Below are 22,919 nucleotides of genomic sequence, written 5' to 3'. Positions count from 1 at the left end.
TCTTCTCCAGCATGTAAATTATGATATTCTTAGCAGAATGCTAAACAGCAATGAAAAATGAGTGAACGAGAGCCACATTTCAACAAAAACAGAGCTCACCAAAAGTTAAACTAAAAAACCAAGTTGGAAATTACTACCTTTGATGTGATATCTGTTAGGTTTTAAAACATGCTGTTTGCAGATACATAATATAGAAATAAATAGGACTCTCAAACACCAAATTCCTTGTTTTAGAGCAGAGAGAAAATAAGAGGGATAGTTGAAACCAGCAGCATTTCTGGCCTCATATATTTTTATCATGTTTTCTTAAGAAGAATGATGGTAAATAGCAGAGTCTTATATATAATTAAGCACAAAGCTACTAAAGATGTTTTAAATAATTCAGCTAATTATTTTAACTAAAAGTGTAAATGTTATTTTTCAATGCTGGTGACTTACCTGAAACCTTGCACTATAAGGCTGAGTATTTTTAAAACTGCTTCTTGACTCACTTAAGGGAAATGGGAGAACTAAAAGCATTTCTGTTCATACCCAGCAACACAGCTCATTTAAAAAGGCATGTCTCCCCGTCCCATACCTGATCACATAGAACTGTCTCCTGTACATTGATGGAGCTGAAAAAACATTTAAGTCTCCAACCTTATTAAGGACTCTCTAGTGTTGAGTATTAATTTAAAATTAAACGGCTTTGTGCTGGGCACAAAAATCACTTTAAGCACAAATAGAATGGCCAGATATGCCAGGCACAAACCTTAACAAAATAATTATTTTAATTGTAATAGTTCTAATAGTAAGGCCTTTTAAAAAAAAAGAATATGTCTTTAAAAAAAAGAATATGAAAAGAAAGAATATGTCTGGTTCTCCATACCATACCAAGGCTTCAAACCAGTTTATCCATGAAGCAAAACTGAAATGGACCCCAATTAAACTGGAGTAAACTGGAAACTGGTCCAAAGAAAAAACCTACAGGTTTCAATTCTGGAACATGAGACTTGGAAAAGCTAAGGAAACCCATTTCAGAAGCCAGATACAGGAGACTGAGTTAAACCAAGACTGAAAATCGATACACATTCAAAGCAGTACAAACAATTTCCGATTGTTCAGTCAAGAAATCTGTTTTTATGCAATATGCACACTTCCCTGGTTTCCTGAGAGAGATTTCGTTTCCAGAAGGTATTGACTGATAATTTTTCCCATGCCAGTTGTCATCCCAATAAAACCCACATTTTACAAATCCAGGTCCATTCTAGTGTTACTTTGTTGACCATTACTGAAGCAGCAAGAAGTGGTTCAAAGCCCTATACCAGACACAACAAATTGCCAATCAAACACTTAACTATGGAACTAATGACAGAAAGCCTATCAACTGCATATTTACATAATATTTCACCCCAAAATGCATAATACTCATCCTTCTCAAATTCTTATGAACATTCACAAAGAGAGACCGCATCTTTGTGGTCACAAAAAACACACCTTAGCAAGACTAAGAAAAATCATACATATCTTACACTACAATGAAGTTAAATAAAACATTAATAGTGTCAAGAAAAAAAATTTGACGTAAAGGAAGATTAAAATACAGATCCTCAGTATTTGAGGGATGCAGCCAAAGCAGTGCTTGGAGAAAAATTCAATAATGCTTTGAATGTAATAAATACATAAGTTACTGAGTGAAGGGAAATGGCAATATACCATAATGGAATTATCTGATTTGCAATTAATCATACTGATTACAATTAATGTTATAAAACAAACTGTATGAACAATTAAAAGAAAAATCAATACAATCTGTAAATTTTCCCTTTAGTCACAATTTAAAAAGAAGGGGGGAAAAAATCCCTGGAGCTACAAGTGACTATACTAAGGATAAAGTTAGTATACAAAAAGTCAACTGCTTTTCTGTATGCCAGCAATGAACAATTGGAATGTCAAACTACAATACACATCATCATTTAAATTAGAACCAAAAGAGAGCTCTTGTACCCTAGTGGTAAGAATCTGTGGTGCAATCCTAAAGATAGGCAGTTCAAAAGCTGATTCATGGGAGAAAGATGGGCAAACTCCTCCAGCGTAATTTCAGCCTCTGGAGAGTCAGCTATGGGTCAGTTCCTAGTTAATGGTACACAACAACATGTAAGAAATGGCCCAGTCCATAGGGAGTTGTACTACTAACTCAAATGTAGCAACTGTCTGGTGGTTCAAATCCACCAACATGCGAAAAAGATGGGCAATCTCCCCTCATGTGATCTTTAGTCTCCAAAAATATGCTGAAGGGTCAGGTATGAGAAGGCAATTAGTATGTAAGAAAAACTTTCAAACTTTGATGCAAGATCTAAGTAAATGAATAGGGGGTTTTTTCTCTACGCTCAAAGACTTGGAAACTCAATATTGTTGAGATCTTTCTCATCAACTTGCTCTATAATGTAATGCAATCTTAATCAAAACTTAAGCAATTTATTGAAAGCAACAAAATGATACAAAAGTTTATACAGAAAGACCTACAATAGATAATAAAATACTAAAGAAGGAAAACTAAGAAAAAATCAAAATACATCATAGATCTAATGTAAAACAGTAACTTTCTAGAAGTTAATATAGCAGAAAATTTAGGCAACCCTGAGCTTGGTAATGGGCTTTTATGGTTGGTTTGGTTTTTTGTAGCTCTGGTTTTTGTAATGAGGTTTTTTGACACAAGACTAAAAGCACAGTCCATAAAAGAAAAATTGTGTATAGGACTTAAGTTTTGTACCCAAAAATCTATAAAGAACTCTCAAAACTCAACAATAAGAAAACAAGCCAATCAAAAAGTAGGCAAAAGATCTAAACAAACACCTCACCAAACAAGATGTGCTGCCAATGGTGAGTAAACATGTAACAAGGTACCAAACCATGTCAATAGGTGACTGCAGATTAAAACAAGGAGATAGCTACACATCTACTACCAATAAAAACCAGGCAGTTTAAACTCATGGCAGCACAGCTAACATCCAAACACTGGCAAGACCAAACAATGAAAAAGATGTAGCATAATGAGCCCTCACACAATGCTGGAGGGAATGCAAAATGGTATAGCCATTTTGAAATATAGTTTGGCAATTCTTACAAAGGTAAATAGAGTCTTACTATATAATTCGACAGTCTTGCTCCTTTGTAATCACCCACAGGAGATGAAGATATTTATCCACACAAACATTTATGTCATTTTATTCATAAATACCTCAACTCGTAAGCAACTCCTTCAGTAAGTGGATAAACCCAGCAATAAAAATAAATGAGCTATCAAGCCATGGGGGAAAAAAATCCATAAAGGGTGTGTGTGTGTGCACATGGGGGCGCGGGTGCTTTAAAATATTAGAATCTATTTTGCATTAAAACAAAAACATAGATAAATGTATTGATCCAAATTTCTAGATAATTTCCCCCTAAGTAGTCAGCTGCTTATACATCAATACAGGAGACGGCAAGCTTCTAGGTGATGATGTTCTTTGCATCTGCAAGATACTTAAAAGCCAATGGGAATGGAACATGGCACACTCTATCATGAATCACCATTGGTGTTCTAGCCATCTGTATGCATCAGTGCCAGATCAATTTCAGTCATTGGCACACTACCTTTTATCCAAAGATAACAAGGTGAACATCTCAAATGCTCTCACAAATGAAAACACACGTGATACTAAAAAAGCATCTGTGGAACTCATGAGCCTGAACGCTACAATGTGCCTAGATGGTGCAGGGCGCCGTATCCAGCCATCCTGCCTTTCCCTGAGACCTACATCAGGGGCAAGTGCTAGATAGCAGAGTGAGCTCCCATGGAAAGGAATCTTTAAGTATATGTTGTTAAGTCTGACAAAGCTGCAAACTGTATTATTCCAACTATAATAAGAAACTTTGAAAAAGGTAAAATAAATGAAATAGTGAGAAGATTAGTTGCCAGAGGTAAGAGAGAAGAATAGGCAGAACATAGATTTTTAAAGAGTAAAATTATTTTGCATAATATGGTTATGGTGGATGCTTCACAAAGTGTGGTGAGAGGGAACCCACAGAATTGTACATTACAGTTATGAACATTAATGATAATTACAAACATGGTTAATAATAATGTATTCATAATGATTTACCAGTTACATCAAAGGAAGTAAACTAGTACAAGATGCTACTAACAGGGAGGGTGTATGGGAACTGTTATTTCTGCCCAATTTTCTGTAAACCTAAAACTACTCTTAAAATGGAGTCTATGAATTAAACAAAGAAAAAAACAAAAAAATTGTCAAGCTAACAATTTCATATGGTTCAACCTTCTATTTAGAATTTCAGTTAAGTGAATGACTTATTAAGTGATATAATTGATCAGAAACACTGCACAAAATGTGGTCAAGTAACTCTCATTTGATCTAAGTTATTACTTAATACTGTTCAAAGTATAAATTCGTATTTTAAAAATTCTTAAAAGAAAGCTATTGGACAAACATGAGTTTATACATATAAATAATGACATTCAGAGGGGAAAAAAATTACTTGTGAGCAAAGAGGTAGGTAGTTTGCAATAAAATAAAAATAAAATCCAGGCCCTATTCCAAAATTAGCTATAATAAATGAACCAGACACTCAATAATAAAAGGCATTTTTATTTATTTCCAATCAAAATAAAGAAAGGATTTTGGCACAATGATTTGCGGCGCTATTTCTCATTTTTATTTACTAACCATTTCAACATTTAAACTTATAACCCATTACTGGTTTTGTGAACTTATTTTTCATAAAAACAATTCAGGTAGTGACTAAGCCATTACAATAGCAATTATTAACTGGAAAACTTGAATAACAGTAAAACAAGAAAACACACACTCACTTTATCAATAGTCTGTCAATCCCCACCACCATCCTTTCTTAAGTATGAGTATTTTATTATTTTTAAATAAAAAGCTTTCTACTAAAAAGGATGTTGCAAGAAAGAGTTTTAAGGAAAATATTTAAGAAGATTTCAAGACACTGTAAGGACTTTTCAAAGGTAATTAACACTAGTGGAACTTGAAGTGAGTAACAATCACTCTTCAGAGAGCTCAATCACAGAACTAAGAAAAATAATACAAGAAAGGGAGAGAGATTTTTCCTGAGATAACAGAGACAGAAACTGAAAGACAAGGGGCCAGAAAAGACAACTCTGAGGTCTACTGAAGAGGAGCAGCAGGGCACTCCAAAGCAAAAAGGAGAAGGTGCCCGGCAGCCCGGCATGCAGTCTCCTTGCTGGGGCTCCAAGGTCACGTACTGAGTTCAGTGAGAGAAACCACTGAAAAACGAGGTAAGACAGGTGAAGGGAGAAGGATGGAGAGCACGTGGTTATTGTTAACCCAAGACATACATCAACTGAACTCCACCTCTGCCTACAAATAACATCTTAATGGCATGCCACCCAAATCTTTCCATTTACAAATGATATCTTGAATAGCGACAATATGCAATGCCAGAAGCCTCTGGTAAGGCCTGTTCTCTCCAGCGGGACCCACTACTAGAGACACAGCTGCTGAGACGCATGCACATTCCACCCAACAGAGAAAGGGGAGAAGGGAGACCAACCTGCCTTTGCATTCAGCTCCTCTAGAAGCCCGCTGGTCCTCCAGGTAGCTCCTGGGTCCTGGCCTCCTACAGAATTACTTTGCTCTTGAACTACTGCAGCCGCCAAGAAAGTGTCCACATTTACCACTTCTGGGTCAGAGCTGGTGTCAGATAGATCATAATGAGCTACAACTGGAGGTCCATCTAGGGAGGAAAGAAAATGTATACTTGTATCTAACTCGTGGGGTGAAAAATACTTCTGAAACTAAGAATCCTCTAAAGACAGCCTTATTCTATCTGATGTGAAAAGTTTTTCTTTATACATCTAAAAATCCGTATATATGACGTGAAAGTGGAAAAGATAACCCCAGAGTACAAAGATGAGGGACAAATTTTGGAAAGCAGAAAAGTTGTGTTAGTATGAAGAATGAAAGACGAGACTATACTGAACAATGTTACAATGAATTTCCATTATACTCCTGGATAGAGCAAAAGATTAAGAAAAAGGGAAACACTTGACAGAAAGAGTGGAAATTGACTTTTTGCTGCTGTTAAGGGGAGAAAAAAAGGATGCAAAACTACTAAAACCCAATTTTTATGATTTTAAGAAAATGAACCTGGTTTCTTCTCTTAGGCAACAATGAACCTCCCCAGGAGATTTACAGAAGAAAATCATAAATAAGTATATAGTTTTTTACTTGAAAAAGAAAGGTTAACATTAGAGCTCTACCTTACTATTTCCAGTAAAGCCCTTTTACAAGATATGATATAGCTTTTAAGAGTCTACAGAAATAATATCCACAAAATCCACTTTCGGGATTTTGCTTGGGATGTCTTTTAAGGGATATTTATATTTTGTTTTCTCTAAGAAAGACAGCCAGTTTATACTTCAAGAAAAGGATATTAGAGGAAGACATAAAGGCTTTTACCGGAAAAATAAGAGATTCCTTCGGTTCCAAAAATCATCCTAGCTATCTGAAAAAGGCAGCTGAGATGAGTTCCAAAGTAATTCCAGTGCAATGATTCATGCTAAAATAATTCAATATTCATGCTTGTAGAGCAGACACATGCTTTACAAACGCTAACATTACCTTTTCTCTGGGATAACAGCAAAAATATAATTTTCCTTCAAGAAAGAAAGATACACCCCTCATTCTTACCCTCGTTTTAGAATAAAGCAGAAATAAAGGAATGCTGCTTGTTCCTCACAACTCTGTATGAAGTGCAGGCATACCATTTACTTTCAGAAAGATTTTAAAAATATCATCCAACAAATGAGTATTCCAGAACACACTTACGTTTACGATAAACTCTTGACTACGAAGGAACACATATGCAAATGGACCATTAAAATATAACACAATGCAGGATTACTAATTTAATGCAAATATCCATTGTGCAAATTGTGTATTTATCCCTAAAGCTAAGCTTTCACACTATAGATTTAAATAGCAATATATTTAAATGAAAATGACTTAACATAAAAGCAAATGAGTTGTTAGGTGACACCATATAAACAAAAGACATGTCACAATATGAAATTCTGACAATCAAGACAATTTCTGTCATTGATACAAAAATAATTCTCATTTCCCCCAAAAGGGTAAACCAAGTTCATGAGTGACCATAAAATTCAACAGTCTGGCCTCAGTGTTGACTGCTAATAGCAAATAGCTAAAAAAAAATTGGTTCCTATTTGGGGGGTTTCTTTTCCAAAAAAGAAAAGAAAACTAGCATTCCATGATGTTCTCGCCAGAGTTCAAAATTATTATTATGATATTAAAGTACTATGTGATATCCAAACATTTGGGTGCAGAAATGTGAGGGTCAAGTACAATATTGACTATTTGACCAAGCATTATATTGTTAAGGGGGCTTTTTTAAAGGTGTAATATGTTAACAATAAATTATTTCAGTAATTTTCAAAATAGATACCATCAATACCATTGACAGCCTCTTACCACCACCTTACCCCATCACTAAATTGAGCCAATAGGTCAACAGTCAAGTCAAAATTGTACCACTCCTACATGAATAACCATGCAAAAGGTACGAGTGTGTATATATATACATGCAGAGTGACATCACCTACCCATGGAAATAACTGGTCTGAAAGTCTTCATCAGTAGGAAATACAAGCATACACTTGTTATCTGGCTTCATTCTTGCATCTTCCATATTTTCAAACAGCACACCTTATAACTTAGCTTAAGTTTAGTATTCATCATAAACAAAGACAGCAATATTGTCATATTTTAATTGAACTTAACAGTTAAAATTCATTCTTAATTATGATCACTGTCACTTTTCATTCCAAATCAGCACTATCTAATCTTTTCACAAAGTGATGGAATGATTGCCTTTCCAACTTTATTATCCAACAAGAAACCACAGCTACTGATTTTTGTGTTCCAAGTCATCTTATACCTGTCATTAACAAAGTAAGATTGAATAAAATGTTTATGGTACTAAACATAAATGTTTGCTTTTGAACCATTAAGTGAATATTAGACTAGAGGATAGTGATAAGTCTTTTCAAATATAATCAATCCTTGCTGTACAGGACACCTAAGATACAGTTAAGATTCTGTAATGTTTTATGCTTTTTAAAAGAAGTTTCTTTTGGTAGGGGCTCGGTGATGATCACACCACTGAAGTGAAACTAGCAAAATGCGGCACATTAATGACAGAAGAAATTTCACTTTGTTTATGCTTACAATTTGACTGTGAAATCATTACAGTTTAGAGTAAAAGTAAAGACATTACCTTTGCTCCTATCTGATTATTTCTTTATGCTGTTAAACCACCACCATTTCTGCCAGGCAAGAGATTTTTCTTTTCATGAACATAAAAAGGTCACTTCCAATTAGATATGGAAAATTTCCAATTTAAAATTTAGTAATTATTGTAAACATATTCCATGCTTTCAACACATATGCCTATCCATTCAAACTACACATTTTCCTATCTACCAAACTGTGGTATTGATTACAAATATTAAAACCTAATTTTTAAACAATGAAGGTAGTAGTTAAAAGCATAACACAAATATCCAATAACTTACGTCTATGGATAACCCAGGTGCTATTTCACTTTCTGGATGAACTTTTAAAATGTTGACAGTTCAACAAAAAGGGGAAAAGGAAATAAAAAAGTAAAAGGGTTGAGCGATCCATCAACTACTTTTTATTTCAAAAGCAGAATGAAGGATTATTTTAAACAGTATTAATTTGGGGGTTTTGTCATTGCCAAGAAATTAGGTCAGGGGTCAGTGAACTCCAGACCTTCTGCGCCGTCAATTTCTCATCAGTTTTTTTAAGTAGTAACACACAGTCACGTGCATTTGTTTGTGGACTGTCTACGGTTAGTCTTGCCCCAAAAAATGCGGAACTGAGTGGCTGCAACAGAGAAACCAATACCTAAAATATTTACTATTTGGCCCTTTTATTTTAAAATATTCATCAATTCTGTTTTAGGTCCCTTCACCAAGTGCAGCCTACTTAAATTTCCATTTTGTGAGATTTATGCTATATTATATATGCTACTTTTACATAGTATATTCTGTAATTGTATATTAAAATATAGTAAATATATTTTCTTTCCATATTATGGAAATAGCAATTCATAAAAGTTCACACTCACTACTGTCAAGTCTGTTACTACTCAAAGTGATCCTCCTTTGGGTATAAAAGCCTGCCAATCACAAAGAGAGGACAATGTCCACGTTTCTCCCTCATGATCCACTGGTGGATAGGAAACCTCAAGACATGCGGCCTTCAAGTTAACAGTTCAACTCGCTATGGATGGACTATCCACCAGAGCTCCCGGGATCCCAGAAACACCTGGAACATCATTCCTCCTTCCTCTTTATTGCTAAGTCGTAGACCTAGAATGTACAGCTACTACAGGATTGCTCTTTCCACCCTCATTGCTGTGGTCTTAGTATCAAGATGTGCAGTTATACGCTATTCTATACAGTCACTCTAACTCTAAATCAATTTGACAACGCACATTAACAACAGTAAGAAAATGCAATCAAGCCAGAGACAATGCCTCCATTTCTCATCATAATCCATTCCCCCCTAAAACCTCCCCTACAACAAGGGAGGGAAATTGTCTTGTTGCTGTCAAAAGGACCCCACACTGATACAACCACTGTGAAAGGCGGTGTGGCACTTTCTCAAAAAGTTGCAAATAGAGATATCATTTGACCAAGCAATTCCACTACTGGGAATATAACCCAAAGAGACCATAACTGACATCCAAGAAGATATATACACACCCATGTTTATTATGGCTTTGTTCACAATAGCAAGGAGTTGGAAACAACCTAAGTGCTCATCAACAAATGAATTGATAGAGAAACTGTGGTATATTCACACAATGGAATACTATGCTGCATTGAAAAACAAGGAACTCATACAATATTATTCAAAATGGGTGACTCTGTAGGACATTATGCTGAGTCAAGTATCTCAGTCACAAAGGACAAATACTGCATGATGCCACTGCTGTAAAACAGGACTGACCTCGGGATTGGGGGAAGACTGAGAAAGATGGGATAAATAATGTATACTGCACTGAAACAGATGAGGGAGAAAACTGTTTAAAAGGGATATGTGATTAGGTATTTTTGTCATGACAGGAGTCCAGAATGAAAGCTGCATAGTGGAGTGGACCTGGGGGGGAGGGACTGTATAACAATGAAAAAATGTTTCTTTTACTTTTCAAAGAGAAGGTATACTGAGGGGGAGGGGAAGAAGGAGAAAAGTGCAACAATGAATGAATGGAAATCCAAAGTCTCTGTAAATTTTCATTGAAATTAGTAATAAAAAAAAATTTTTTAAAAAAAGGACCCCACACAGGTTCCATCTCCCCTATCTTCAGAAGGCCTAGCCTCAATGCCATCTACAACATTAAGAGGAAGGGAGACATAAATCAGATTTAGCTTCACTTCAAATAGAAGGACTCAAAAAATGTTACACATAAAAGAAGATTCTTAGAAACTCCCTAGTCAAGTGGCTGAAGGTGGAGGGTACGTGTGGTGGCCAAAAAGGGACAGGCCACAAAAGAACTTGCATTTTGTTTGGACATATTCAAGAAAATTAAAAGATGAAAACCTGTATTTGCAAATGAGAAAAAATACTTACCAGAAAAAAAAGGCTTTATTTTTATTACTACCAACCAAGAAAAGAAATTTTTAAAATGTAAATCGTACAACTTGAGTAAACATAAAGCTGTCATTGTCAAAGCAGCTTTTAGGAAAGATGAATAATTACCTTAACCACAAAAGAAAAAAAAAATCTATACAGAAAAGTGGCTATCTCCAGTAAAATAGCCTTAAAAAGAAAAAACTGTTTCATTCAGAACAACATGATAAAGCTACGTTAAATCAAGAATGTCAAAGAAAATACAAGTAAATAGAAATTAAATGTAGCAAACTGCACTTCACTTTTATGTCTGGGTATTCTTAAATAAAATGGAATCAATGTCTAGTTTCTACTTTTTCTGTTATACTCATCTCAAGTATTAAAAACCCACACTTTAAAACGTTCCTAACACAGGAATAAAATTCCATCTGCTAAATGGCACTTCATGTTATCCAACTAAAGTTACCTAGGATTCAGTGAAAAGTTACTATTTTGAAAAGATCAAAGAGGTGAAAGCAAAAGTCCAAGATGATTACAACAGTTGGAAAACGGACCCAAAAATTAGAAATTTATTTTAACATTTCACCATCAACTCTAGTGCTGAGAAAACTCTAGATTAAACGAAGTTACTGAAAAGATGACTCAGGAAATTTATCTGAACATAAAAACTTGAATGTGAATCAGAAGAGAATCCCAGCTTTTTAGTGGCTGTTCCAAGGTTGTAAATCCTGCCCATCTTCTCCCATGGATCTGTGGCCGACTCAGCAGCACAACTCCCACCAGCTAGACCGCCAGGGTTCCCTGGACCTAGGTATCTACAAATGCAGAAACCAGGCTCTTGCAGGTCACCATCTACCAATTTATATTTTTTATTTCAGGGACAATAGATCTACATGGGGGAGGAGAGGAGTGACTAAAAACAGTTGGACTGCAAATAATCAGGAAGATTGGGAATTTAACTATATTCTAATGACTGTGGGGCTGTTAAAGATTCATTCATTTCATCCTTTAGACCACTCCTGGAAATAATAAAAATTTTCTGATTTTTCCAAATATTCCTCAATATTTAATAAAAATACTTAGTATCTTAACATTGGTGTTTTGTTATTTCCTTTTTCAATATGCCAATTACAAAAACCAAATTCATCTAAAGTTTATTAGTTACACTAACTCCAACCATTTCATCACAGAAAAGAAGGTTTCTTGATTCAGGAATATCGAATATGAATTAAATGTGCAGGCAATCACTAATATAACAACAGTGCCCTCCATAGATTAACAAGAAACATTTATTTTTAAATTTTTTATTTCATCTAGGTTAGTTGTTACACTTTAAATATACAGTTCAATATACAAATAAAATGCAATTAAATAAAAACCACAGTAATCTGGTAACATTCTTCCCCTAAATCTTAGAAGTTTTAACAAGAGTAAGACTCTGTTATGAAAGAATACATTTCTTTGTGGATTGTTCCCCTCATTTCTTAGAATACCTTTTCTGTCATGGTGATATAATAGGAAAGTATCTACTCAATACTATTAAAAGTTTGGTTCCGGGAGCTCTGGTGGCCTAGTGGCAAGAAGCTGCAACTACAATCTCAGAGGTGCACGGTTCGAATCCACCAGATGCTCTGCCGGGGAAGGAGGGGCAATCTCCTCCTGTACCAGTCAGATCTGATTTGACAGTACACGCACACAAAAATAATAAAATAAAATTTAAAAAAAAAAAAGTTTGGTTCCAAATCCCACTAACTTAAACCTCAGGGGATTGAAAAAAAAATCAAGAAAAATTAAAAGTATACAAATTTTTCATGTTACTTACAATGTATATATTCATATAATTGTTCCAGACAAAACTCTTATCTGACTGAGTGTATATTCTGTTTTTGGAGATTTTAGAAAAATATTTTCTTTGACAACAAACTCTACAGAACAAAATTTTTAAATAAAATTACTTTTTTATCTTTAAATAAAATTACATTTATACATTAAATAAGTGTGCTGGAATTGTTTTGGAACTCTATTTTCAGACATGTGGCATACTATAAAATCTTTTTTATTGCGTCCTCACTATACCTTAATAAAAACCCAAAAAGGTAAAAAGAAAGAACAGTTTATTAATGTTATTACTGCCTCATAAGAAGCTAAATAAAATAGAGAAGAAACAATTCTTTTTAAAAGGTCACCTTCTCTATAATCAGCTCCTCTAAACAAACGAGTGGAAAGACCTATTTACTATTCTTCCCATAAAGTCTGTATAAATGTTCCATGAAGCCAATTCATCTATAACAATGAACATTAAAATTATTATCGATTTTGGATGCTTCATTTGTTCAAAGGAGGTACCTTAGTCTTTTTTATTCACAAGCAGATGTTACATTTTAAATTATTTCACTTACATTATTCTGATTTGCATCTAGCTTTTAAGTAATAAATCTTATGTAAACTGAGATATACACTTGCTATTAAATATGCAAAGGCAATATTGAAGCAAAAGTCATTTTTGTGTATTAGTTTATGCAGTCTGTAGTGAGACAAAAATCTAAACTTCTACGTCAATGATTTTCCCACCTTTCCCCGCTACTCTTATCACCTTAACTAGATTTATATGTGAATACACAACATTTCAAAAATTTAATTTCACTGTGTTCTGTTTTAAATCACATTTTTATTTGGACTTCACAATTTTAATAATGCACACAAGGATAGATCATTATTAAGAGAGTTACTGCTATCTCATAATGGGCTCATACAACCAATTAAAATGTTCTGATCTACAGCTTATTGTTATGTGCTACTTAGTCAGAACCAATTCATAGGTGACCTTCCAGTGGGTTTTCAGAAGCTGTAAATCACACAGGAAGAGACTGATGATCTTTCTCCTGTGGAGCAGCCGATGAACTAAAAACTTATGTCTCTGGGTTGGCATCACAACTCCCTTACCATCAGGCCAACAGAGGTCTTTGATAGCTAATTTCTGTTAAAATGATGATTTAAAATTCTAGTAGTCTTAGAATACGGAACTATTACTAAACCAGGCAGAAAACTGTCTGTAGAAGTTAACAGAAAACACATTCACTTTTATTAAGGGCTAATGCCTCTTTTAGATATCACTAACTAAAGTACAATTATTTCCACAGATTGAATAGCCAGTAAAAGACCTAGGATTGAATTTGTTCCCTATCTCCCAAATTTTTCACAATGGTTATATGAAACAATTTTTAAGTTTGCAGCTTAGTCTTTTAATTCTCTCTCATAAAATTAAGCTACTAAATAATATATTCTGATAAATTTGACAGAAAGAAATTCCATATGCATGTATTAAAGAGCTGTGGAATAGATATAAGATTTTACTCTTAAATAAAAAGTATTTCAACCATGTCTGAATTAATGTTAAAGGTTTTTTGTTTGTTTGTTTGTTTGTTTTTGCACCCTTAGCACTATGAAAAGGGGGGAGGGGACTGTAAACAGGACACACATCTTATTCTTCTTAAAATCCTAAGAAAATTAAGAAAATCCAAGAGAGGTTAAGGGAAAACCAGTAGGCACTTACACAAATAGCTACTAAAAATGCCAACACATAACTCAAAAGTAATACTCACTTCTTCATGTTTGTGTCTATAATCTCAGAAATACAGAATTCGGAGTCAAAATAGTCATCAAAAAATAGTGAAACCACTTCAATTACTTAATATTTCTTCTTTTAATGTTCACAATACCAAAAAAGGATTTGAATGATATGGTTTTTTTTTAATTATGCAATCTGGAAGAGGTATGATAATTTTAAAGCATAGTTTACATAAAATTCTGTTTTTCAAAACAATATTCTTTAAGACTATACCACAATTTTCAAGGCACTGTGCAAAACTGAAAATGAGGAAAAGACTTTTCTGACTATATATTTCTGCTACAAAATTATTCTCAAGATTAAACTCTCCAAATCATAGATAGTCAAACTTTGCTTTAGAATAAATCTTAATATTTTGATTTATGTTCTATTAAATCAGAGTATTCTGTTGTATTCTTTTTCTTTCTACCAAAACTTCTCTTCACATTTTTATTAAGATTCTATAAAAAAAAGGCTTCTCAGCATTATCCACGTTTAAACTTTTCAAATCTTGAAAATGTTATTCATACCATGAATATCAATTACTAAAAGTTATGCTTGGAAATGCCGTGATTTTTTTTCTTAAAGGCAAAAGAAAAAAATTTTAATTACACATCTATTGCCCAATAATCCAATAACAACAATACTCAGAACATATCCAGGCAATATAATACCAGCTGTCATTTGTCTAGGCTATTTTAAGACAAATTCCTCTCTTCTAAAGAAAAAGTATTTTAGGGCATGCATAATGTATCAAATATTAAATCATGAAACAAAAGAGAAACTTGATTAAAGTACTTTACACATGCATTAACATGCTGAATTTAAATAAATATATTCTTATGTTTAAAAGTCTATGTTTAGCAAAATAATGCCAGGAAGAAACTGGAATCAGAACAAACTTCCCTGAAAATATTTCAACTTCACACAACTCAAACCCAGTAAACTCTTCTCAGTGATGAAAAACTGAATTAAAAAACTATAAAGTTCTGTTGCACTATCTTAAAAGAAAAATCCATGGGTTATATAGGCCTAGTATTTTATAATTAAAAATTCATATTAAAGTTATGTAAAGGCTTGAAATAAGTGCTAAAAATTTAATAACTTTGTTGATGCTTAAATTGTGGCCTTAGTGGTCAAATATTAAGTTCATAAAATCTGACAATTATTAAACAATAAGAGAAGTAGTCTTTTTTATCAATTCATATACATGTTCTTAAATGAGAAATAAATGCATTTTCAAGCCTTCCTCAAAGTTAACTCTGGCGGGTGGTGAGGGGTAGCAATTATACAATGAAAGAATTTTCTTTGAAAGAGAAAATGGGGGGGGGGGCCCAGGGAGAAAAATGTGCAACAACGAATGAATGGAAATCCAAGTTCTCTATAAACTTTCATTAAAATCTCACTTAAAACACAAATTAACTCTCACATGTAACATGCATCAAGTTCTGGAAAGAAAAAACCAAATCACAATTACTTTTTCACTCAAAACTAGAAAATGAGAGGAAAACCACTTCAGTCCATTGCAATTAATTTTCAAATTCTAAATAATTGAGTATAGAATTGAATAAAAAAACAAAGACTATTTTCTCTGGGTAGTTACTGACAAATATTAAAATAAACGTCTCGAGAGTTTATATGTGAAACTTCAAATATACCACCCATCCTTCCTTTTACAAAACACAAAACTGGATTTTTCAAAGTTGTAACTTCAAATACTAAAATTATTAGCACTTTTCTTAGTTATAAATTCAAAAGGAAAATGAAAACATTCTTTTGTCTATAGTCAATAGGAACCACAGAAAGAAATTAGTGTTAATACAAAATTACATATTCCTAATAAACATTTCCTTCTAATTTAGCTGTTCCTTATAATACTCTCACCAATCCTGAACAAAATTAAATGCCAGTATTTTTCAATCCTAGACCAAATATCAAAACACCATATTATAAGACTTTGAATTCTGTGTTTCCTTCCCTTTAACACACTGCATGGGCTCTTTATCATGCCTAACGATTATTTACACTAAAACCTACAAAAGCAGGAACATGTGAAAGGCAGGCACCTCTGTCAGAAGGAAAACTTAAATATTTCCACCAACAAAAGATGAGATAGTAGTGGGACAGCATCCTATCAAAGGTGGAAAACTTTAAAGATGCAGAAAAGCAAATTTGTTTCACTGAGTTCTGCCTCTCACAGTTTTCACTGTGCTTCAATTCAGTGATTTAAAACATTTAAATTGATATTGCACTGACTAATAAGCTCAGCTACTAATAATGCAGAAACCCATCCAACACACATACCCTTAACAGACAGAACATTACATCTGCATGCTCCAGAGGTATTCAAGGTAGCAAGACAGTTTGTCTGGATGATGTCTGCCAGGATATTTTATCAGGTCCTGAGCTTCACTTTAAAGCTCAAGAGGGGGAAAAAAGTTCATCTATATAGCAATGAAATGACTATTTCTCTCATGTATGAAACCAATCTCCTTTCTAATCTGCTTTTCCTACATATAGTATCTTAAACAGTAGGTAAAGAATATTTTCTTTAAAAAATAATGCATTCTTCCTGCATAAACGGCTATTCTATACTAACTGATTAAAAATTAACAAATTATTTTATTAAATAGTGTACAGAAGAAGGACATAGATATATTCAACAATACATTCATTCATGATCTTCTGAGTGGGGTAAATTATTTCCCCCACACTTGAATTGGAAGGAAGTCACCAGTGTTAGAGAACACGTGAAAAGATTCCAAAGGAACTATCTACTTGGGTCCACTAAGATTACTGTGTTATATGTATTTTTCTGTATTTATAAAGCACAAAGAAGAGCTCCATTATCATAATTACGATTCTATGTTGCAACAGTATATGTAACCAAAAAAACTCAAGTAAAAATTCTGCAAACTCTGCTCATTGTTTTCCATACCTAAATTTTAAAAAGAAACTACTGATTAATGTAATATTTTAATTACATCATCAAGAGTAATTTACATTGGGCAAAAGAATATTCTTCCTTTTACAATCTAAAAAAAGTAGAGTCGTTAACAACTAATTTTGTGACAGATTCAAAGGTTGTTCTGCAACATTCCCATTTTTTGAAAAGTTATCCAGCAAATTGTTGTTGTAAGTCTTTGGGAATTTTAACGAGTCCTCACAATGTAGACAAGTCCCAGGCGAACTGAAGGGCTGCTGTGGCAGTACCTGGGGATCAGGCATCTGTGTATAAGCACCTGACTGGGGGGGGAGATTCTTTGGCCAATTAGTTGCATCTTAGGTGCCCTGGGCTCTAGTAGCTTGTTCTCTTCACCCGTATCAAGGTTCCTTAGCTTTTCCATCCACACGCGGAACTTCTCTGTCTGCCTCTGCATCTTGGAAAAACAGCTCATTGCCTCTCCTAGGACACTGCCTATGTGGATCCTATCACACACAGCAGCCCTGCCAAGCAATCCTGGAATTTCCCTGGGTGCGCCTTCAGATCCCCCAGCACGAATGAAGCCAGCTTTAAAGACATTGCGGCCATTTGATAGAAAAATCATTAATTCAGACAACTGTATTTTTAAGACATGCTTACTCAGGAAAATGTCATAAACACTGCTACAAATTACAGCCAAATAGATACAGCACTGGTAAGGAGACTTTACATTCAGTTAATCAAAGCCATTCAAAGAAAAAGAATGAAGTAACTACCACTACAGTTTTTCACGGCTTCAATCTACTTGCTTGGGGGATATGTTCACTTATTGTACAACTGACTTAATCTGCAACAGCCTTTGCTGAACATTATGAAGCACATGGTACCGTGTAATAATATCAGAACCCAGGCCGTTCCTCAGAAACCAGCATCCAGAGTGTCTCCAAGGCATACGTCACTTGGTTGGTTGGTTTTAAAGCTCCTTAGGCACTTCTAACCTGTAGTTTTGTCTGAGGACTACTGTGCTCTTGAATTATTTTAACTTTTTTGGCTTTGAAACTAGAAGTTGTTTTGATGGCTGACCTATAATAAATTATTGTACAGAAACTCTCTACCAATTGGTTTTTATCAAAAACTCTGCCTTAAGTAGGGTTTGAACCAGTTCATTTTTTGTCAAGCAAACGTAACTAGAACAGACTCAGATATTTAAAATATAAGTTATTCAGAATGCTAACCAGAATAGGAAAAATTACAACTTGAAGGTATGAATAAGGAGACTCGGGGAGAGCTTGCCAGGACTGTGGGGAGCCAAGCACACCCAAAGGAGAATGGTCTGCCACCATCTTTGAACCAGGTACCACTATTCTGAAGTTGGCTGTTCAAAACAGCTGGTCACAGTGCATTGGAATGGCTTTCTAAGAGAGAGATTAAGTTTCTTCCAGGTTTTCTCTGTCTGTTTAGCATTCCAGTTCATCCACATTTTGTAAAACTGGATTCAGATGGAAGACCAAATGAAGGACATACAGAATTCATGTATACCAATGAGCTGGTTGTTTTATTTATTTCTTGATTTTAAAAAAATAAAAAAAAAAACAACAACTCAGGAAAACAAAAACTCTGCGCTCAAATTTGGGAAACAGCACAAATCTCATCTCCTTGCGCCTTCCCACCAGAGAGAGCTCATTGCAGCTCTGGGGAGTCCAGCTGTAAGGAAACCTGTTCCCATGTAATTCAGCTCTTTTCAAATATGTCAGTCAGCACAGGTATAGGCGTCACTATCCATGTGAACAGGTGGTTTTTCATGGAACGCTATTTTAAGATGCAGTCCTCTGCTGTGACTAAGTGCTATCTTGAAAGAAAGAGTCCAGATCTTTGGTTTGGCTCTCTCCATACACAAATATAATCAGTGCTGCCTAGTTGGAACAAACTCACAGCTGACCCTCCAGTGGGCTTAAACTGCACAAGAGGAGACTGTCTCTCTTCTAAGTAGCTGCTGGTAGATCTGAATCAACAGAGGGGCACAACTTTGGGTTAACAGTAAAACCCACTACACATTATGCCCCCAGAGCTCTCTCTTTCCTTTAAGACTATCTAAAATAATTTTCTCTACTTCATTCCTAGTTCATCTTTATCTCTTATTTCCTCTTTTATTGTTAAATATATCCCTTCTTACCTAACAGCATAAGATAGATTCCTTTCTTACCTGTCTCCTTAAGGAAGACAAAGTCAAGGGGCTTTCACTTACTGCCATATTCTCAATGACACATAGTAGGTGTTCAAATATTTGCATAAATGGATGACTAACAGAATTAATCAATTTTGGCCTTATACTTCCTGCCCCACATCAAGAACCCTTATAAAGAACAGTTCTTTGGAATGTTTGAGTCTGTTGATCTGAGGCTATTTCTAAAAACATTTACTTTATCATGTTGTGGCTTTGAAGACAGAAAAAAACTTCCAAGGTCTCAAAATCAAGAAAAGTTGTGTTTCTCATAAATAATAACAAATATTTGATCGTTCTATCACTTCCATTTCAATGCTAAGAAGTTATGGGATAATTTATGTATCTCAATTTTCCCTAGCAAAAAGAATTTTTAAGGTGTTTAAAGACTTTCTTCTCTAACGTCATCTTAAAGTTAAATAAGAACTCAGATGGCTATTCTGATGGATCTGCTTCAGAGAGCTGGTTAAAAATTAGTATTTTAAAGCTGAATTCAGAAAACAATGTAAGAACAATGTAACTGGGGTTAGTGAGACAAGAAGCTGCTTCATAATGATTGCCAATAATACACACTTAAGATGTTTTAGGGCCTTAAATCAGTGACCACATTCATGCATGAATGTACTGAAACCCTTCTAGTAATATTAAGTTATATTCTATATTGAAAAAAAGATCAAAGACAAAGCTTATGCTTTTGCGTTTACTAAGTAGTTAACGTACACATTCACACATTCATTTGAGGAAATAAGTTAGGAACAAGAAAGAAAAAAAATTACTCCTTTGGTGCTTTAAGATTACAGAGTGCCAAAGGATACACTACAGTTGGACCATCTAAAGTAACACTAGCCAGGCATCCTAACATAAAAACCACATTTGAACAGCACACACTTTAAAACAATCATTTAAAGGGCTCTCTGGTGGCCTAGTGGCAAGAAGCTCTACTGCAATCCCAGAGGTATGCAGTTTGAATCCACCAGATGCTCTGTTGGAAAAGGAGTGACAATCTCCTCCTGTATCAGTCTGATCCGATTTGACAGTACACACAGGAAAAATAATAAATTTTTTAAAAAAACAAAAACACTTAAGTGCAATAGAAGAAAAGAAGTGCTCATGCTTATTAATATAGAATTGTGTCTTAAGATTTCAAAATGCTAAACCTCTACTGTTTAGAACATGATGCCTGTTATGTTGCTTTGCATTTATTAAACCGAAAACAGGCAGCTCAGCTATTCTCCCAAGTCTCAGTGCTTTATTATCGGTGTACTCAGCAAGTGTCAATAGCTACATGTAAAAAAAGATCAAAATGGGCAGTCAGGGCTATTTGCTAAATGAACCACATCGTATTTAATGTAGGGAAAATGTCAAACACTGTGCTTTAAAAGACTTCCCAAGTGGTTTGGGGGTCTTCTACCATGTCTCTCCACTGCTTAAATTAGTATTAAAATTTTCTTAGCAATTAAGTCTTTGGAAAGATAAAAACACCTCTCCCAAATCAGTAAGAAAAACAAATGTGAAGACTGTACCTAGAATGCCCCTCAAAAAGTGAAACATTAAATACAAACGACCAAGTGTGATTTTTCAACCTCGCTAAAAATCAATGAAAGTGTCACCACAATACAATTCTTCCATCAAGCCAAACTTAAATTTTTTTAATATATACTCATGGCAGGAATATAATGTAATGAACACTGCAAGTTCCCAGATGAAATAAATATATATTTTTAATGCAGTTTGACAGTATGTGCCAAGAGCCTTACATACCCTGATGCATAACTGCAAAAACTAAAAACCAAAAGAACCAACATTAGAGAAGTTATTTTGTAGTTAGCTGTATTACTCAGAATCCATTCTCTTGTGAGAGGATATTTAATATTTTAGGTAAAATACCATGTTAAAAGAGAACGGGCTAAAAAAACCCATTTATATGATATTTTATTATATATAATGGAAGGTAACATATTCAAATGTAAACAAAAGTTGAATTACTTTTATGGGTGACTTGAATCTTCTACTACACATGTTTCTATTTTCCCAAAATTTCTACAAATGATTTACTACTTTAAAATATCTTTCTTCTCCCAACCCTCCCCAAATTTCCAAGTTAAAATTAAATGATCCTCTAACCTCAGGAGAACTGAGCTAAGAAAGCTCTTCATGGTGCATTTCAGTGCAATGGCATGGATGGTAAGTAATGGATGTGAGAGCCTGGTGTTAGGGTCCTGGCAAGGCTAGACTGGACTGGTCAAAGGGGATGAAAATCCAGGTGATCTTAGAAAGTTGTTTTCAACAGCCTCCTTAACACTCTCCAAAACATACCAACCAAGACAACTGACCTTAGGAGACGGGGTTTGTTTTTAGCGTCTGTTTTTGAAATCCCAGTCTGAGTAGGTCTTAGATACTGAATTACTAAACTACACAAAAGACCATTGCAGCCATGACAAGATCAAGCCACACTGAGTTTACCTTATGCTAAGTAAAATTTTTTTAAAACAAATGTTACTGGACAAACTTGACCTACTGCTCAGGTATACTGTACACCTAACAGTAGTCTGTTCAGAAAACTGACATAGTGAATTAAGTCTGATGCCAATTATTTAGAGTAACCAAAAACCAAAATCCCCTCAAGAACAGACTTTTATAGACCTAGTTTCAAAGGTGATTTCTCAAAGATACCAACTCCCCTGTAAGAAGTAAGGCTCTAGTTCAGAGAAAAAGCACAAAAGGATAATCTACAAAGATAAATTACATACCTGATAAAAGCCTTCAACAATCAAGATAACCACTACATAGTATTTTTCATTAATACTGACTACAAAATTCTCTTATCATCCCTAAGGCCTGCAAATCAAAGTACATCCAGAATTAAACGAATACAATACCTCCAAATAGGTTCTTAAAACACCTATGTACTTCAAAAACCACCAAGCAGACAGAATAATTCATGCTGATACCAACCTACCAGTAACCACAAACCAAACAGAAAACACCGTTATCATCATGAGTGTCTTCCCAGATAACAAACTCAATTAAGTATGATCATGCACTAAAAGCCTGCTTTCATTATCTGCACTCTTCAAAGGAAAACACATTGGGTGTTAAATTCTTTTATATAAGATGGCATTTAATTGCTTCAACTTTTGAACTGCTGTAAAAAAAGCAAACAAACAACAAGCACTTTTTGTATTATTACATTTACATGATTAAGCCAAGTTATACCTTAATGAAACCTTTTCTTTTCCCTCTTGGTTTCCATCCTGTATAAAGAAGTGTGTTAAAATCTGGCATCCACAAGATTCTCTGTTAGCACATCATCTGAAGCTCCACCTGAATTGTCCACATTGTTGCACTAAAGTCTTAAGTTCATAATGTTGCCTTTTCACATCAATAACTGCCACAGCTGTAAGTCTAGGTATGTGTCTCCCTTTCCAAAATTCTAATATGATGGGGTTATTCATATAT

General features: G+C 34.4%; 1 protein-coding gene across 2 annotated transcripts in view; it reads right to left on the bottom strand.

Moving 5' to 3' along the window:
- The window catches only part of LOC102864745 (chromosome unknown open reading frame, human C18orf25), a 92,594-nt gene that overhangs the window by 23,778 nt on the left and 45,897 nt on the right, over positions 1–22,919 (bottom strand). Inside the window, exon 2 of one of the 2 annotated variants that reach the window (XM_006891685.1) lies at positions 5,581–5,763. The exons of the other annotated variant lie outside the window; for it this stretch is intronic. Within the exon in view, the coding sequence (XP_006891747.1) occupies positions 5,581–5,763 (183 nt within the window). The remainder of the gene's footprint in view (positions 1–5,580; positions 5,764–22,919) is intronic. 2 annotated transcript variants of the gene reach the window in all.

Source organism: Elephantulus edwardii, unplaced genomic scaffold, assembly GCF_000299155.1.
Source record: "Elephantulus edwardii isolate Elephantulus edwardi_28Jun2011 unplaced genomic scaffold, EleEdw1.0 scaffold00103, whole genome shotgun sequence".
Lineage (NCBI taxonomy): Eukaryota > Metazoa > Chordata > Mammalia > Macroscelidea > Macroscelididae > Elephantulus > Elephantulus edwardii.
The sequence above is the reverse complement of the archived record's forward strand: the minus strand, read 5'-3'. Positions and strand labels throughout refer to the sequence as shown.